The sequence below is a fragment of the Electrophorus electricus genome, chromosome 14 (genome assembly GCF_013358815.1).
Source record: "Electrophorus electricus isolate fEleEle1 chromosome 14, fEleEle1.pri, whole genome shotgun sequence".
Lineage (NCBI taxonomy): Eukaryota > Metazoa > Chordata > Actinopteri > Gymnotiformes > Gymnotidae > Electrophorus > Electrophorus electricus.
In genome coordinates this window covers 2316621-2335057 of record NC_049548.1, presented here as the reverse complement: position 1 = coordinate 2335057, position 18437 = coordinate 2316621, and the positions used below count along the sequence as shown (strand labels likewise).

The window sequence follows — 18437 nt, the reverse complement described above, 5'->3', positions numbered from 1 at the left end:
CTACTCTTTGATGAGCGGTCAAAAGGTTTCTTTTATGACAGTGAATGAGAGCTTTGCAGTTAAGTAAAAGATAATAAAACCTCTTCTAGGTCATTGCCAATCTCATTAAGTAACGTGTCACAAAATGACTGTGCTTGTCAGCAGAACTGAAACAATGGCTGGTGGCACTGGCAAATATTAGCGAGCGTACATCTGCCTGAGAGTGAGAAGTGTGAGAGCAATACTTGGAGGTGTGACGCCAGCACTTTAGTGATGTAAGACCCCACGACGGGAGGCGGACCGCTGAAAGGGGTCTGTTTCTGTATAGGATGCTGCCATCCAGTTCACTAGTAGCCGCGTACCCACGAACCAAAGAGCGAGAGTAGAGGTAAGTGCAGCTTACATTCGATAACATGGTGATATTTTATACTCATGGTGAAAAGAAAACATTATCGAATTGACTTAAAGGGATTGTTCGTTTTTGCAAAAGCAATAAAACCATGTTTGTTCAAGGGCAGATGCTTGTTGCTGAGAATAATAGCGAATCTAGTAATAATTGTACGTGGAAAGTGACTTTATTGCTGTCTATTCTTTGACTTAGCAGAGAGGTGGTGAAATAAAGGTAGTGCGATAATTGTGGGGTTACGTCTGGAATGCATTTTAGCGTTTAGCGTACAGGCATGACTGCGCAACGGAATGCTAGAGAAATGAAACAAGGTGCGCTAAAGTGCAAAAATGTTTACTAGGCTGGCTGGAGACAAGACAACAGTCAATAGGAATGCAAAATGAAACGTAAAATTAAAAGTAGTCTTGTCGTTTAACCCACCCCCTGTCAGCGTTAATGTCTTGTCTTAATTACTGACGATTAATGGAAAATTAATTTCATGTGTACTTCTTCCCAGCGCAAGATGTAAAGCTTGCTTATTCAAGAGTTCTCGCAAAGGGTGGTCACTGACGCACAACGGGGCTGTCAGGGGACAAGCGATGTTTCTTCGTCCATCCAATACTATTAATTAACGCAAGTCGCGCTTCCCTGTGACTGGCTTGGCTCATATCATTCCACCATGGGCGTCAAAAGTACGCGATCCCAGTTAAGTTAATGGCACCTTCGACGCACCCCGTAACATTCGTGTGAAACCCTTACCAGTCATGCAGGGGAACACCAGAACCGCAACTTTTGGACTGTCTCGACCTTGCAGGATCGAACTCGCTTGAACGCCCGACTCAAGAAAACATAATCGCAAAGGGCACGATAAAATAAAGCCAAATAATAATAAAAAAAAAGTAGAGAAAGCCATGGGCATAAAACACTTTCTGCTTCTTCTGATTTATTTGGACCCCTTGAACGTGCTGTGCACCTCAACCGCTAAGCGAACAAAGCCCGTGCCCAAAAGAAGCCAGAAGCCAAAAGAGCTGAACAATACGTCGTCACCCCCGACATCCACGCAGCGGAGCGCGCAGGTCCAGCTTCCCGCAGCGGGTACTCACGAGACCTGCCTGGGCTACTACGACGTGAGCGGACAGTTTGATAAGGAGTTCGAGTGCAATAACACCGATCATCGGTACTGCTGCGGCTCTTGCTTCTTGCGGTTCTGTTGCCAGTTTAAAGTCAACCGATTAAATCAGAGAACCTGCAAGAATTACAACAAACCCGACTGGGTGAAGACTGTGTCCCCGTCCCCTGCTCCAACAGGTGACACGTACGATCCGAGCATGGATCAAACGAACACCGCGGTCTATATCACCTGTGGGGTCATAGCGTTCATCATAGTCGTTGGCGTCTCAACCAAAGTCGCTTATGACAAAGCCACTCAACCACCTCAGGAAATGAACATTCACAGGTAAGCAGGACTGGGCATGGTCTACATCCCACAAGTCCCATTTGTACAAGAAATTCATATACTTTGACTGAACATATATAGTCTATTATTCCTGTCATGACAGACACTTTGTACTGGGAATTTCAGCAATTCCTGTCATATTTGAGAAGTTCACATGACAGAATGCCTGTCTGTGCCTTCTCCCCCTTCTGCACATGTGTTGTTATTTTTGCACCAATGCTCGCATGGAATATTAAATGTGGTGTGAGCTGGTCGTGACCAGATTCCCAAACGGAGCTGGAATATGCACCATTATGGCTCTCTATGGCACTGGTTCAAGACAGACTAAGACAGTCACCCACCCCACCCTTCCATTTCTGTGTTTGTCCAAGGGAGACTTTACAGTTCATTAGAGATGCTTCAATTTTACCCTCCATTTGATCTGTACGATAATATCTTATTTCATAAATGTGTCCTCTCCCGACTGGACTGCTCATAAAGCCTTTTGAGTTGTTTACGAAGCAGATGATGATCTCTGTCCCACATCTGAGTCTCCCATGCACTTCACCTCACCTCCTATAGACAGTTTTCAATCTTGGTAATTGCTAGACACAGCTTTAGGAGCTTTTTTTTAATCTCTCACTCCAACGCTCTATTTTCTAGTGGTCTTCCTGATGGTAACCATGACTATGAGATGCAGAGATACAGTTCATAGTTACAATGCCCTAGCATTAAAAGAGTGCACACAAGTACCACTGATTTTCACTGAACACTGTACTAAAGCCAACATATTGGAGGAATGAATATGTCTTGTATATTGTCTAATAATTCCTGGATTTCTCAAGTCCTGGATTTACTCTATGATGTGATAAACATAGCTCTGCTTGGTTACATCCCAAACACAAACACCATGCCAAGAGCAGGTCATGCATTATGAAATTCTCTGCTGGTTTAAACTTCTTCACATTTCTAGTCAGTATCCACCACAGTGGCTGACTTGTCTGTGCCATACTTGAACTCATGCCACAGGAACAAACAAGGATGACCAAACTGGTGTTGAAATCATTTGCTAACAGAGGTAAAGCAGATGTATTTACAGCCATTGACCCTTGTTCTGATTTTTACTGGTAGCTACATTTTATAAAATGCACTTTTTAAGAAACCTCAAAACCAACACACACACACACACACACACACACACAGAATGTGTAATTGGAAAGTGTACTGTTGACATTTCCATCATGCTAGAGGAGGGGATAGTAGCAAATGACATTTTTCCCAGTCAGCATGCAGAACTAACATGTTCCTAATGCAGAATTAATCTGAATTACCAAGCCCAGCGCTAACTATGTGCACCTCAGAATGTTGAAGTTTTCACAGTCAAGTGTTTGCATTGCTTATTTCTGAGCCATGTCAGCTCTTATAATTCCTGGGTAGCGTCGTGTTGCTCACAGAGTCCTGGTGTTGTGTTTAACCATTCCATCACTGCTGTTCATGCTTTACTTTCTTTAACCCCTCAGAGCCCTAGCGGATATTTTGAGGCAGCAGGGCCCCATTCCCATATCCCAGTACAATTGTGAAAACTTTGCGGCGATGAACAGCTCATCCAAAGACAACACGCCACAGAGAACAGGCTCCAAAAACCATTACACCCCTGTTCATGCCTCCAAATCGAACCACGGTAAGACAATGCTCCTGAAACCACACACACACGCACACTCTGCATTCCTGACTCACGGCTTGCATGGAGTGCTCTTGGGGTGGATATAATGAATAGCCTGGCTTTGATACGAAAGGGTGGAGATTCGTCTGAGCTGGTGCACACACGTCCGGGAAGAGGAGCGTGTCAGGCCTGTGGCGGATGTTGTGTAGGCTGCGTGGTTGGCGGGGTGCCAGATAGCTGTCAGTCGAGCCACGTCGGTACAGTGCGAGGATGAGCCAGCTCGTGAGGCTCACGCGTCGTCTCTCTGCTAAAGCACGATATGACCCTCACTAAATACGTTCGCTAAACACTCGATAAATAACCAATTTGTGCGTGCCAAATTGGAACAGTCATTTAGGATTAAGCTCTAAAGGTCGACCACCATTTTGGCCTGCATTTGAGTTGAAGGCTGTTCCACTATTTATTATTTAATAATTATTTAAAGCTTTTTTTTTTTTTTTTTGCAGTCTCACAGAACATAAATTTATGTGGAGAGCTGTTTACCTAACAACTATGACTGATTTTATTCAAGATAAGTAATCATAGACTATTTATCACTAGTACAGTGAGAAAACAAGAAGTGAGTCGCTCCTGTCCTGTCCTGACTGTCCACAGTAACAGTGGGATGTGACACATTTCTGCAAGCTTAACCAAAATGCATCACTGGTCCAGCATGAGTTGTATGTGACTTATGCCTATCCGCCATTTATAGCTGTCTAGTGCAGGTGATGGTGACCTTGTCCCACACACTGGTCCCACACACACACAGCTGCAGTCCTACGCTACACCACCGGGCCGTCCGAGCCCAGGGTTCAGGCGTGGTCTGTTTGTTTGGGCCAAGTTGCAGGGCTGTTGTGAAGCTGAGCTGTTTCCGGGAAACCTTGTGTTGTCATCGGCGCCCGAGGTCAGCCATCACACAGGCCGACTGCCGCTTGTGCGCAGGAAAGTGAGGCCGTATTTCCACAAGAGGCCATTCAACCCTGCCCCACTCTGGCGTGAGGAGGGGCCTAAGACTCTCGAGGAATGTGGGTCATTTGGAATACAAATTGGAGCCCAATGCACTGCCAAACTACAAGGCCAGCTCAAATTAAAAATGCAAGTCTTTAAGGTGACATTAATGTTGCTGCATTGCATCATGGGATATTTTTGAGGGTTTTAATGATGAGATATGCTGAGATATGGGAAAGTATAGTGAAGCTCTTCTTCCTTCATATAGACTGATCCTAAAATTACTCGACTTATGTGATTATTCATTTCTTTTGTTATTTGAAAATATTTACATTTACAGCATTTAACAGACGCTCTTATCCAAAGCAATTTACAAATTGCTTTGTCATTTCCTCACAGAATACACCCTAGTACAGTACAGCAGGTTAGACTCCAACATACCAATGAACTGTAGAATACAGGGATCAATTATTGATACAGGGATCAATGCTGATGACTAGAAATACAAATACATAAGGTCTCTTAAACAATGATAAGTGTAATAAACAATAAGTGCTAGAGTTTGTTAAACAACATCAGTGTACCCTACAATAAGTACTAATTTAGTCAGTCAAAATGGGAGCCGGGTCAGAAAATATCCATATGATGCAGTGTTTCATCAACATTTCATCAAAGCAAAGCGACTAATTACTTTATACTAATGCACTAATTAATTGCCTAATAAATGAAGTGACAAAGATTATCAGAACATTAATATAACCAAAAACAGTTGCATTGCCGTAGGACAGCGATGTCATTGTGCCAGTGCATCTGCATGAGCACATGCGCATCTTTTTCCCTGATGCTGCTTCAAGAGACCAACACTGGCGCTGCATGCATAAACGTTCCTGTCTTATTAGACTATGTTTTAGTTCAATTAATTAACAGGTGAAATGCTAGTGGGCAATTTCATAATATTATGCACTCTGCACCTTTTTATCTTTTTAGTTTTTATATTGCAGGCTCTGCATTTTTTCCCCCTCACCAATTAATAGCAAAATAGCCCAGGCTATAACATCGTACTAATAACTGCAATTTTTCCCAAACGGGTTTGAGCACTCACGCAAACAGGAAGGAGGATGCTGGGACTGACTGCATCGGCTTTCCTCCTCTCTGCGATGCGCCTTAAACGAACCACTGCCTCACACACTCACACACTTGTCTTGGAGGAAGGTGTGTGTGTGTGTGTGTGTGTGTGTGGTGGTGTAATTTAAAGCACATTCGAAATTCATGCCCTTGGCGGCAGCACTTGAAAACTTGAAGGTTGAACTCAGTCTCACAACTCCCCGGGGTAACACGTAGAACAGCCGGTTGGCTTCAGCCTGGTGGTCAGGTGGTGGCGCTTGTTAATGAAGGCTCAGCCAGATCAGTCATTTGAGTGAAGGCTGCTGTCTGCCACAGCCGGGATGCAAGGACCTGTCCTGTCGTGGATTTCTGCGGTTTCTTCCCATTCTGAACCCTCAGCCTCTTACTGTCCTCTCAGTGGACCTTGTCAGAGTTCGCCTTTAGTGGCAACGGGCCGTAGCGTCTCAATTTTTGCCGGGTTTGTCCGGTTGTTATTGGAGATCCACGACAGAAATGCAGACCGGCACGGATGAGCTTCTCTTGTTTTTGAGACTCCAGTGGTGCACACAGCATCTAACAATCCGAGCAGTCCTGGAGGCTCTGCTGTTCCTTTCACTCTTCTGCTTCGCCCAATTTCATTCCTCCTCCACAGCTCAGAAAAAAACACAGCTGTGCCTTTCCTAATTCTGAGCAGTGGATGGATTTATTATTACCAGAATGCACAGCCATGTTTACTGCCACCTATGTTCCAATCAAAATCTCCCTCTTATCTCACTTTGCAAGCTGCTGTATCAGTAATTGCCATCCGATTCTAAATCTGATGTGTGCAGCTGGGTTTACCGTCAGCTTATTTATCCAAATGGCATTCAAGGTTATCATCAGGATATCAGTTATAATATACTCATTTCGCCAGCAATTGCAATGTCAAGAGCACAAATAATGCAAGCTGCTCACAAGCATCTGATATTCCCACTGCCCTGGGCCGTGAATATTGTGTGAGCGAGGGGACTTTGTGACCCTGAATAGACTAGTCACAAAGTTCCTTATGCCATCCATCTTCTGTTACATGAAGGGTGGGTCAGGTGTGGGTGGGGGTCAGGAGGTCAGGGGTCAGAGGTCATGGTTCTCCTGCTCAAGCCTCACTGCTGGCTAACTCGTTTCAGGTGGACATTACCCGAAGGAGGGCGTCCGCGGCGGAGGTCACGACCTGCACAACTTCATCTCGTCTGGCTTCGTGACTCTGGGGAGAGGCCAAGTGAAAGGTGCTCACCTGCTCGCTAGCGACTTGGAGCAAAGTGGCTCGATGTGCTTTCACCATAGTGTGCATGTGCCCTAGTCCCCAGTGCTCGTAGTTCAGCAGCAGAGTAGCAATGCACATTTAGTGCTGTGAGCATGCTAGAGTTTACCCCTTACAATCAGTAGAAATGAAAACTGTAAACAGACCAGGCTCTGTTTTTCAGTGCCAGGCACTGTCATGTTTGCTACAACTGTAAAACCGATACTTTTTACGATTTGACCACCGTCTGGTTAAAAGGCAGGTAAGAAAACATGTTCATGTTTTATTTCAATCACTCTCTGCCTCAACGCCCTTGGCTTATTGAGCCATTCCCTTGTGTTGTACAGCCCAACGTTGCAGTCTGATGTTTGTGATACTGTAGCAGCTTCATTCTATGCATAGGACATGCTGAGGCCTCTTCAGTACGGGCTGAGCCCAGCGAGGTGGCAGTCCCCTCTCACACCCACACAAGACCTGCTCGTTTACCCATCCTACTCGTGCGAGAATGTTGGCGGTGCGCTAATTAACATGCATGCGCCGCGCTGCCTCTAAAACAGCTCGACCGTTCATTATATACTTGCACCTTCTGCGCCATTCCAGTGGCGTCTCTCGAAGACTCACCGCCCTCTGATGGGAAGAAGGAGGCGAGGTGAAGAATCGGGTGGCGGAAGATCTATTCACCAGATAAGCAAACAGATGTCACGCCATCAGTAATTTTGCATTGAGCTTAATTGCGCGGGACGATAAACACGTTGCTGGTTTATATGTCATGCTGGGGAGATGCGCTTTTTGGCCCTGCCAGGTACCCGTCCACCCGTTGCCTTTTGCCTAAGAGCTATACCGGGCTTATTGTAGCCGGGTAAATCAAGAGCCTCCCTCCCAGGAAAGCACCATAGATCACGCATCCACCCATAGGATAGAGAGAGCGAGAGAGAACTGCACTGCCATTAGGCACCATTGTCTCCATTACACATCATGTCTCTGTCTGCATTTCATTTTCACAGCTACAAAGCGTTGACCTGAAATCCATTTCTTTTTTTTTTTGTGCCTGTCCCCCTGAGCTCACCCCACCCTCACCCCACCCTCACCCCCAACCTGCCAGGTGGCTTTTTTTTTTTTGTTGTGTCTTTAGTGCCCTTTCCACCACGGCCTGTTCACCCGCACGCGGCGGAAACACCGGCTATTTTTACCCATGCTTCCTGAAATATGAGGAGGGAAGGTATTGGTGTGTCTTTGGATTCAACAGCTTGCACACTGCCCCCTGCAAAATATGGGCACATTATCCCTCCAAGTTGTAGTGCCATTGTCTGTGTAGCTTCAGATTCAAATGTATTTTTAAATCCATTTTAAAATGCACCATGATCCACTCTGGAATGACAGGCGAGTCTTGTTTATTTGGACAGAACTAGAATTCTTTAATGTTCAACATCAAAGCAAACAGTTTTCATGGGTAACTCTCATTTTGTCCCCCTCTGTCTTATGTTGGTTTTGCTCCATGTGAATAGAAAGAGTGCATTGAATTTTCCTTCACACTTTCATCTTTGTATTCTAAGGTACCCTGTATTGGCTTTTTGAAGCTTAATTGGAAGTTTTTTTTATTATTATTGTTTTGTTTTTGTAATATTTGTTCAGTGCACATGATATCACTTTGTATTCGAGAGCAACAAGAGACCCTGGAACATTATTGATTATGCTGATATTTGGTAATCCAAAATTTGGGATGAACATAAATCTGCATACTCTTAGCAACATCCAAGTTGCTTTGCCTAGTGAGTCCATAGTTTTTATAGATCAGTGTGTAGTGTATCTCCCACTGCACCTTGACAGCAACACACACAGGCAGTAAGTATTTTTACGATCCACCCTGCACCATTGCTGCCACAATCAATCGCAATCAAAGCCCAAATAGTCGAGGGAGTTGGGATACCGTACCTCTCGTTAACAAAAGCAGGCCTGTGGCAGAATGCTATCCACCTCGTTAACTCGCTCTGCCTTCGCTCGTCGGCCTCCTCGCCGTCTTTCTTTCTCGCTGGCGTGAGGAGGCGCCGCGGCCTCCTGCCTCCTGGGCTCGTCGTTAGCTCGGCGCTCCGGACAGGAACGTCACCGGGTGGGAAGTGAGCCTATCGTTTCAATGACCGTTCTGTAGCAGCTTGGAATGTTTTGCTGGCTGTTTGCTGAAGGTCCACCTGACGCAAGAGTCAGCAGGAACAGGAAAGCAAAAAACAGAGAAAGAGGAAACTTGCCCATTACTGCGTCTTTCCTTGAGACGAAGGGCGATTTGCAGGAGAGCTTGTGGTGCGTCCGGACGCGATTTCATTTTTGGGGGTCTGGTATTAAATGATTCAGCTTCTGTCCAGGGGCCTAATTACAGTACAAAGCTTTAGTTCAGTGCTGTTGGTCCCAGGAGGAAGCGCGAGGATGACGGAGGGAGAAGGATTCATGAACAGCTGATCACAGCAGACTGCGCAGAGTCTTGTTGCCATGACAAAGAAATTCCAATGAAGGGGAGATGAAAATGAGGTTTCTTGAGTTGGTAGTCTTTGGAGTTTGTTGGTATGAGAGAATCTCAAAAGGAAATGACCAGTCGATGGTGCAATTGGCACCACACTGGGATTTTAGATGAAATCAGCGAGTTGCTAATCACTGTTCATTAAGTATGGTGTTTTAAAAAAAGGTGATGTCCCATAATCTAATCACTAGTGCCTGTTTGGTGGTGCTATTCGTCAAGCATTCACCCAGAATGGCACAGCGGCAGCTCTGCTGTCACTCCCCGGGGGAGTGCGCGATTGGTTTGTCTGACCACAGGGCTCTGACCTTTGCTTCGTGCTCTTTGTGAGAAGAGACATTGGAGCCACACGATCTTTTCGCACAACATTCTTATCAGCATTCCGCTGCTCAGGCTGATGCCTTTCAAAAGAGCCTTCAAGAAAAACAGGCAAGCAAGCACGCAAACAAATGTACAAAAAAAAACCCATTCCATGCGGTCATGAGGAGGAGGAGGAGGAGGAGAATTCAGTGGAGGGCTTCTGCTTCCCTTCTGATCCCTGTTTTCTCTTGTACGGTGCTTAAGAAGAAGGGGGATGCAGGGCACGACCTTAGGGAGAGAGTACAGAGCATGACCTTAAGAAAGGGGTACAGGGCACACCCTTAAAAAAGGAGTACCTTTGATGACCTTAAGAAAGGGGTACAGGCACGCCCTTGTGACGAGAGTATGGAGCATGACCGTAAGAAAAGCGTTACGGGCGAGCCCTTAAGAAGGAGCGTGCCAGGTGTGGAGGAGTGCTCGCTGTACTGTATTGCAGTTCTCTAAATTGTGCACAAACTGCTAGAGTTTAATGGGGAGTGACCATCTGCTCTGTGTGCTCTTGGAGAAGGCTTGCTTCAGTGCTTTCTAATTTCGCTTTCTTTGAGAGCACTGGAGTGTCACATTTTAGCCATCCACATACGCTGGAGCACTCCTCTGTCTCTGGCTCTGTTTCCCACAGTTTGATGAAACACAATCTCCTGAAATTTCTGCGGCAGTAATGAAAAGCTACCTCAGCTGGCTGAGATAAAATAGGTTGTACAGTCTACTTTATATCATCCTCAGTGAGCTGAGAACGGAGAACTACTGCTGCATACCCCTGTTACAGGGACCAAAGGTTGGAGTATTTGCTTTTTCCGATCCTAAATGTGTTTCCCTGTAAAATCAAGCCCACCATAGCCTTTGGTTGAAATAAAGTGGGCAAATATGATGGCTCCTACCTTGAGTCTGTATTGGAATAGGCAATTTCCTTCAGGCGCTGCTGTCTCTGTAACGCACACAACTCGCTGAAGCCTCATTTACTTTCTTGATTGTTTTCAGTTTCAATGTACAATATTTGATTACACATTTGGTCTTGATGGGAATGATTGACACTTAGCATAACTGGTACCTCGAGACGTTTGACGGATCTAAGTGATCTGTCTACGGTTGGGCGGTCATTAACACATTCTGCAGTGCTCATGCACGCGAAGGAGGAACACTAAAGCGGTTGATGCCTGACTGCAGTTTATTATCTGACGGAAATCCAGAGTGCCATTCAATTTCACAGCCAACATGCTTAGCGACTCACTGGCATCCCAATGGGACCTGGTGCCACACAGTGAACTTGTTTTTAGCGAAAGGGAGTAGATTAGTGGATTACCTGCCAACGTGAGGGAACTGATGGCTGTTTGCCATTTGCTAGGTTGATAGACGAGATTATTTTACCACCGCGGTGCCCGCTGACTTTGCGGCCACAGCAAGAAAACAGAGAACGTAAGACTACCAGCGGCAATCCGATAATTATTCCCTTGCGTGTTTTCTTTGTGCTCCTGTGAAGCCATGCAGGCGCTAAATTCTCTGACAGATGTGCGTGTGTGTCACTTGAAGATGAAGCCCGTGCTGGTGATTAAGACCCGTGTGGGCAGGTGACTTAACCGGGCTGCCAAGATCCTTACCAGTGAATTCATTAGCGTGACAACAAACAGGAAATGCCTCCTGCCGTGTCCATAAACAGCAAAGTCTGTAAATGTCAGTGCGGTCTCCCTCCTTCTCCTCTGGAGCAGCCGTCTCACGCAGCAGTCCCCTGCGCACACGGAAAGCCTCATCTCTGAGCGGGGCGAGTGGGGAAACGCTAGCAAAGTCACTCTCAACATGCACCCATTGCCGCCTTTCCACGAGACAAAGCCTGCTTGGAATCTGCTCGTAGGCGAGCTGCGTGGTGAACACAGGAGCGACGAACGTTGTAGCTTTCCTAACCAGCATTTGCTTTTGATGCCTGGGGAGGTGCATTTTTATGAAGAAGGTGTTATGTAAGCTTCTGAGGGTTTTTTTTTAACCACGCAGAATGCGCCATATATGTGCCCAGTTCGTTTGCTGCGCTGCGCTGCACTGCTCATTTTAGTGATGAAAGTGGTCCTAGATGCTCGTGCTGTGTTTAATTTAAGGTGGTTTATGTCGGTACGTTCTCTTAAGATAGGCTTGGTGGCGATCGATGCTAGTCTTTCTTCCCCGAGTCTTCCGGTCTCTTCTCTAAGCAGGGTTTGGGGTGGAATTTGTGCCGTGGCATGCAAAGGCCCAGAAATCCCCCAAAGCCAGTTAATGTATTGAAGAAAGTGAAAAGATAAAGACATGAAAAGACCCAGTGATAAGTCATACTCTTTTCAACGTGTCCAGTGAGAGCGAGTACAGAGGAGCGTATACCACAGGACTATAAAATGCAGTTGTTATTTCAGTATTTTTTATGACACGTATAAGGCTTTTATGCTCATCTCTTGTGAGGCAGCTAAAGGTATGAGCCTCCACACTGCCCACTTGTGAGTGCATGACTGATACCAGTAATGGCTTTGCGGGAAATGGTCTGACACAATGCTTCAGTCCTGTTTCCTGCTCTTACTCTGATGGGCTTGACCAGAGAGGCTGATTCATCTGCTCCTCAACACAGCTTCCTATATTCCTGCGGATGTAAAGCCGTTTGTAGCCCACAGGTTTGGACGTGCGTGAGAAAGGATGGCCACAGTTCAGTGGTAATTTTATGGTCTGGTTAACACTGAAATTGAGTTCATATATTAATAATGTTTGGTTAATTTCAAGACATTGCTTCCACAGTTTTTAACCCGGTATCCATAATTCACAAGTAGACACCGAAGAAAAAGCAAAGTCCTCCACCATCTTTTTCAAACCAGCGATTTGTCTTGCGGCTAAGCGTGAAGCCTTCTATGGAAAAAAAAAAAAACATCGTTTTTTTTTTTTTTTTTTTTAAAATTCTGGTTTCTTTTTTATTTTGCCAGTCAGGTGAAAAAAGAGCGGAGAGTAATGCAGGGGAAAGACACGGGAACACTCTGCTGTGTGTACGGGTAGGCCACCGTGTTAATGTGCTGCATCAATCAGGACTTCCCCCTACGTGGTGAAGTGCCTCTTCATCACAGCTCATTAGAGGAAGTGCAGGTACTTTAATGTTTGGGTTTTGTTTTTTTTGCATCAGTTTAAATGTAAGGAGTTTTAATGAAAATTGCCCCCTTGTAGGTTTGTTATTTATTGTAAGGAGAACTGAGGATTGAGGAGAGAAGCCATTTTCAGAAATCTTGACACACAAATGGGGCAAGATTAGTGGATCATTGTAATTGACCAGATGGCTGTTACCATCATCGCCATTCATACTGCACACCTCACAGAGACACATATGCCACATTTCCCATGTTACTTTAATTAATGCGACACTCGTATGAGTGCTCCTTCTGCTCTGTTATACGGTTGACTTACTGAAGGGTATGTAGCAAGCAACATTAGTCCCCGAAGGACATATAAGGCAAGTTTTATGTAGCATTATATAACATCATATTGTCGTATTCTTAGAAACGTAGTTTTCTTCATGGGATTATTATTGAATGGGCTTAACTGTCAATCCTTATACTGCTCTCTGTTAAATTTCACTGTATAAAAAACTAGGAAAAACCTTGTCTTTTCTCACTTTAAAGTTTTAAGATAATCGGTTCTGATGAATGTCTAGTGGGGAAAAAAGAATTCATCCAGTGCTCTTTAAATGGTTTCACTTTTAGCATCACTCTCAGTATACAGTAACGCTGCTTTGTTGCTGTGCTTTGTTGTTTTGTTGCAATATTTGACAAATGGTTGCAAGTACAGAAATAGTACCTTACTTCTAGGTTCTTGCATTTTTTTTTCTCTGGGACTTTAAAGTTAGACGACTTGAATATAGAGCATGATTTCACCTCAAAACTCATGTCAGGCCTTGTGGTAGCTTGGATTAGCACTCAGCCCTTCTTGAGATGTCTCAGGTACGGCTACACTAACCTTGCACGCTCTGTGGGACAGAGGGTCCTTTTTTTTAAGCAATCAGTCTTGTGAGATTTGTTATAAAGGTTCTGGTTAGGAGTTGGAAAGAGAAAGCTGGTCTTAGATAAGCATGATAGAGCCCTAGTTCTCCCTGGAACCTTCCGATCAGTGAGGGACCAGGTCAGATAAGACTACCCAACATGCCTTGAACCAGAAAGGAAAATGAACTCATGAACTTGCTACAGACATGTTTCTTGGAACTGGGCTCCCGGGTGAATGGATTATAAGATGAAAGACGAAGCAAAAAGAATTTGTTTCTGTTTTAAACTCACACATTTTCTTCTTTCATGTGTGCTTTGATGGCTTTTTAGGCAAGTGTTAAGATACCCACATTTTTGTTTTTTATTGGATCCTTGCCCACTCAGTGGAGCCCTTGCTGATGGATTTATGTGTAATAAAGCCATGGTTTAATGAACCCAGTGCAGGCAAAGTGATTATATATATTATATATCACTGGAGATATTATATAATATTATATATTACTGGAGATACTGGGGATTTATATATATATATTTATATATCACCAGTATCTCCAGTAATATATATTATTGTATAATATTATATAATATCTCCAGTGTGTATATATGTATATATATATATATATATATATATATATATATATATATATATATATATATATATATATATATATATATATATATATATCACTACAATATATTGCAGTTACTCACTCAGAATCTTCAGATTATATATATATATATATATAATCACTACAATCTTCAGATTATATATATTATATATATACATATAATATATATAATCTGAAGATTGCAGGTAACTAATATATTGTAGTGTTTATATATATATATATATATATATATATATATATATATATATATATATATATATATATATATATATATATATATATAATCACTACAATAGATTGCAGTTACTCAGAATCTTCAGATTATATATATATATATATATATATATATAATCTGAAGATTCTGAGTGAGTAACTGCAATCTATTGTAGTGATTATATATATATATATATATATATATATATATATATATATATATATATATATATATATATATATATATATATATATAGAGAGAGAGAGAGAGAGAGAGAGAGAGAGAGAGAGAGAGAGAGAGAGAGAGAGAGAGAGAGAGAGAGAGAGAGAGAGAGAGAGAGATAACCAACAAATAGTTGAACTGTTTGATCTCAGAGAAATTAACATGTGTGAGGCTCACCAAACAAATGTAACTGAATTCAGGTGGTAAGTAATAATTCTCAAGGGTATTTCCTTGACCTTATATGCATTCCATTCCCCACAAGTGCGGCAAACTCTAGTTTTCCTTTGTAATCTATTATTCATATGGAAGCAGCAGGGAGAAGGCTGGGGAAGGGGGAAGCCTGTCACTGTTCGTCCCTGCACAACCCCCCAACCCCCTAGAAGCCCATTCTCACTCACTATTGTAAGGCCGCACAAATGGAATGATTGCCCTTTGTTGTGTGCAAAATTTGCCATTCTGTCTCGGATAGAAACCACAATTGTCATTCTCAGCACACCAGGCCGGAGTCAGCCTTGGGGTTTTTAATGTAAGTAATGCCACGCAAATTGGAATTTAACAGCTCCAGGTATGATTCATCCACAGAGTCATTTGCTGGAGATTAGACATGGAGGTTGGGGCTAGCGGCTCGGTGGAATTATAAAGGGCATCTCTGTCCATTTTAATTTACCAGGGCATGGTGCCATTCGTGATTGGTTGTTGAACCAGAGACGGCGGCATGCCTCCTGAACACCAATGCTGCACCCTGCCACCGCTCTAATGTCCGCAGATGTGCCCTCGGCAAAAAGAGCCACGCCATCTGTGCAGGTGCAGCCCTAATCAGATTAACGTCCTCCAGCTGTGACCGTTAAGGGATTAAACGTCTGCAGCGCTAAGTCTCGAGGAAGGTGGAACTTGGCAGCCTGTGTGCGGAGTGTTCTGCGCAGCTGGGTGGCCTTGGGAGAGCGCAGGATTTGGGGCCACCGAGGTTCGTGTTGTTCCCGTCTGAAGCAGGCTTTGGGTAATTGCCTCATTTTTTTCATCGAGGTCCATTTTGAATGAGCTGAAAATCCTTGAAAGGCTCGGGGAAGGACGTCATTGGCTCTTGGCAGGAGGAAGGAAAAAGAGAAAAATCCCAGCCCCTTGTTTTGTTTTTTGTTTTTTTAAGTCTGGCAAATTGCAGATTAGTCGTGGAGCACAGGTACATGCTAAAGATCCCTCTAAATGCATCCGCTGTGCTTTAATGGGCCTTGGGCTGTTGCAGTGGCCCTGACTGGCTTGTCAAATGCCCTTGACAGCTACAGGTGCTCTCTGTCCTGCGTTGCATTGATTGAATGCGCTCGTTGCATAATTGATGGGCCTTTTCAATAGTAACAAATGCTGGGTGCTCCCATTAGGCAGTGTGTATATTTAGGAAGGTTGTTTGGAGAGATGTAGATACAGTGAGACTGCTGATTGGACTCCTGCTGGGAGCTAGTGCAGTATGGGGGTTAATGGATGGAGGCCCTTTTCAGAATTATTGCTATATGCTATTGACTAGGACTAAAAAAAACAAACACATCATGAAACAAAAAACCCAAATCAAAACAGTCCTAAATTTGATACGGTGATGACAACAAGCAGAGTTAAGGATGATTCTGACATATTCCCATGTAGCGTTGCTGTAACATTAATATTTGTAAGTTGTAGGTGACTATAACACCAAAATGTATGGTGTCTGTAAATGCTGGATGTAGTCTTTTAAAATCCTGAGAGGAAAATAACCAGATATAAGCCTATAAGAAAGAGAAGGCAGGGTTGGCTTTGAAGTGTTTTAGACCCACAGAGTAGGTGTGTATGCATCACACAGAAAATGGGGTGATACATAGCTGACAGGTATAGGTTAACATAAAAGCTGCCCGAAACCTTCTCTGAGATGACAGGTGGCACTAGAAAGCATCGGCTGGATTGGTAATGGGAAAGGAGGAGGCTGGGAAGGGAGGCCCTGGGATTTGCTGGCTGGCACAGTGTGGTGGAAGGGGAGACGCGTAGCGGCGTGAATGCAGATCCCAATGTCGCCACTTCATCGCTGTCTCGAGCCTGGGGGGGGGCGGGTCTTCTGCCCAGCAAGCAACTGAAAGCTGTTTGTGTAGGAGAGGCACGTTTCTCTGAGATATTTGGCTGTTTCTGCAACCTTCCTCGCGGAATGTGTATCCTTTGTAAAATATAGCATGATTCGGGAACCCTACGTGCACAACACTGCGCTTTGCTTGTACTCTGATCTTTTCAACGGATCATTTTTCCCCCATAAAATGGAGGCTGGCTCAGTCATTATGCGCACGGCTGTGGGAGGGTGTCAGTCTGCGTGGCAGGGATGTTGGCTGAGCTCGTCTGCAGACTGCACTGACCCCAAGGCCAAGTACCGCACAGGCCCATGGAGACGGAGAGATCCCCTCTGCCACGATGCCACTTTCTGTAGGCAGCTGCTGTTTCGTTTGCGCTTCGCTTCCCTCACACTAGCATGTGTATATTCCGGCTACTGATTCACAACAGCAAGTTAGTATTGCGGGTTTCTTTAGGTAACAGTCCTGGGCTAGAGTGTGTTCTTGTCAGCAGTTTGAGAATAATTTTATTATATATCACTGTCATAACCAACGCGGCGCGCAGACTTTGCATTTAGATTATTCGAGGCGCGGCCCCTGCTCCTCCGTCATGACAATATGGTGCTTGGTTCTGGGAGCAGGTTTTTTTGAATGCCTCCCTGATGCTTCGCATCTCAAAGGCACCGTATCGATTTATTTCCTGTGAGAGTGTTGCCGGCTGTCCCTGCTCTATTAATATCCCATCTGGCTCGTTTAAACAACTCTGTAACCAGTAAAAGATACCGCCGCCATTCCACCAAACGCGCAATCTTGGGCGTTCTCACGTGTAGCGCGCTGCTGAGCGCACGAATCCCAAACAGGTCCAACTACTTTCCGCTTTTGCTCTGATGGGAGGTGTGCTACGATCGCGCGCTAGTTTCCAACCACTGCCTGAGAGTGTGTAATGGCACGGAGATATGCAGCGTAATGTAACTGTTCTATTCACCACCGCAATATAATGCGAGTAGAAGAGGTAAATCTGCATAATGCGCATTTAACGCCCGTGCCGACTGTGTTATGTAGCGGATGTCGGCACCGAACGGGCTCGCGCTACTGGAGCCGAAAAAACGCGGCTGCCGAACTCGCGCTTCGAACGCACCCGCTCAGAACAGAACGCCACGGACTTAATAATGGCCGGATGTAATTAGAATTGTATTAACCTTGTGACGAGCGGTGACGGCTTTGTGAGCTGTGCGGGAGAAATCCGCAGACCTGGCCAGTTCTCGCAAGAGATCCGACAGTCTAGGCAAGCTTGAACATATTTAATTAAACTGCGGTAAATAGAGGAGCGGTCACGCGTCGGATGGGGGCGGGGACGCCGGCAACCTCTCCATCGGCGTGTGCGCCGTGTCCATTTGCACCCTGAAACTCATCACTGATATTGATATTATCACTTCTGGCACGGGCTGCTAGTTTCAAAACTCATACATCCGCCAACGTACCCGGCGTAATTAATGATATTATAGAGCACCGCGAGTTATTCTGCAGCATTTAGCTTGTCTGCATGGGCTTTAGGTCTAATCACTGCACCGTGGCACGCCAGGTGTAATCTAGTTGCTTGAGCATGCGGGCTGCTGTTACTGTTGGCTGCCTGAGACATAACCTGCTAT

At 44.7% G+C, this 18437-nt stretch overlaps 1 protein-coding gene across 2 annotated transcripts in view; it reads left to right on the top strand.

The window, feature by feature from the left end:
* Positions 1-321: 321 nt before the first annotated feature.
* LOC113570930 (protein shisa-6) overlaps positions 322-18437 on the top strand; it is a 38876-nt gene continuing 20760 nt past the window's right edge. For both annotated transcript variants that reach the window (XM_035533218.1, XM_035533217.1), the window contains exons 1-4: positions 322-367; positions 882-1820; positions 3320-3480; positions 6717-6815. In XM_035533218.1, coding sequence (XP_035389111.1) covers positions 1276-1820; positions 3320-3480; positions 6717-6815 — 805 coding nt within the window. In that variant the 5' untranslated portion in view covers positions 322-367; positions 882-1275. The remainder of the gene's footprint in view (positions 368-881; positions 1821-3319; positions 3481-6716; positions 6816-18437) is intronic.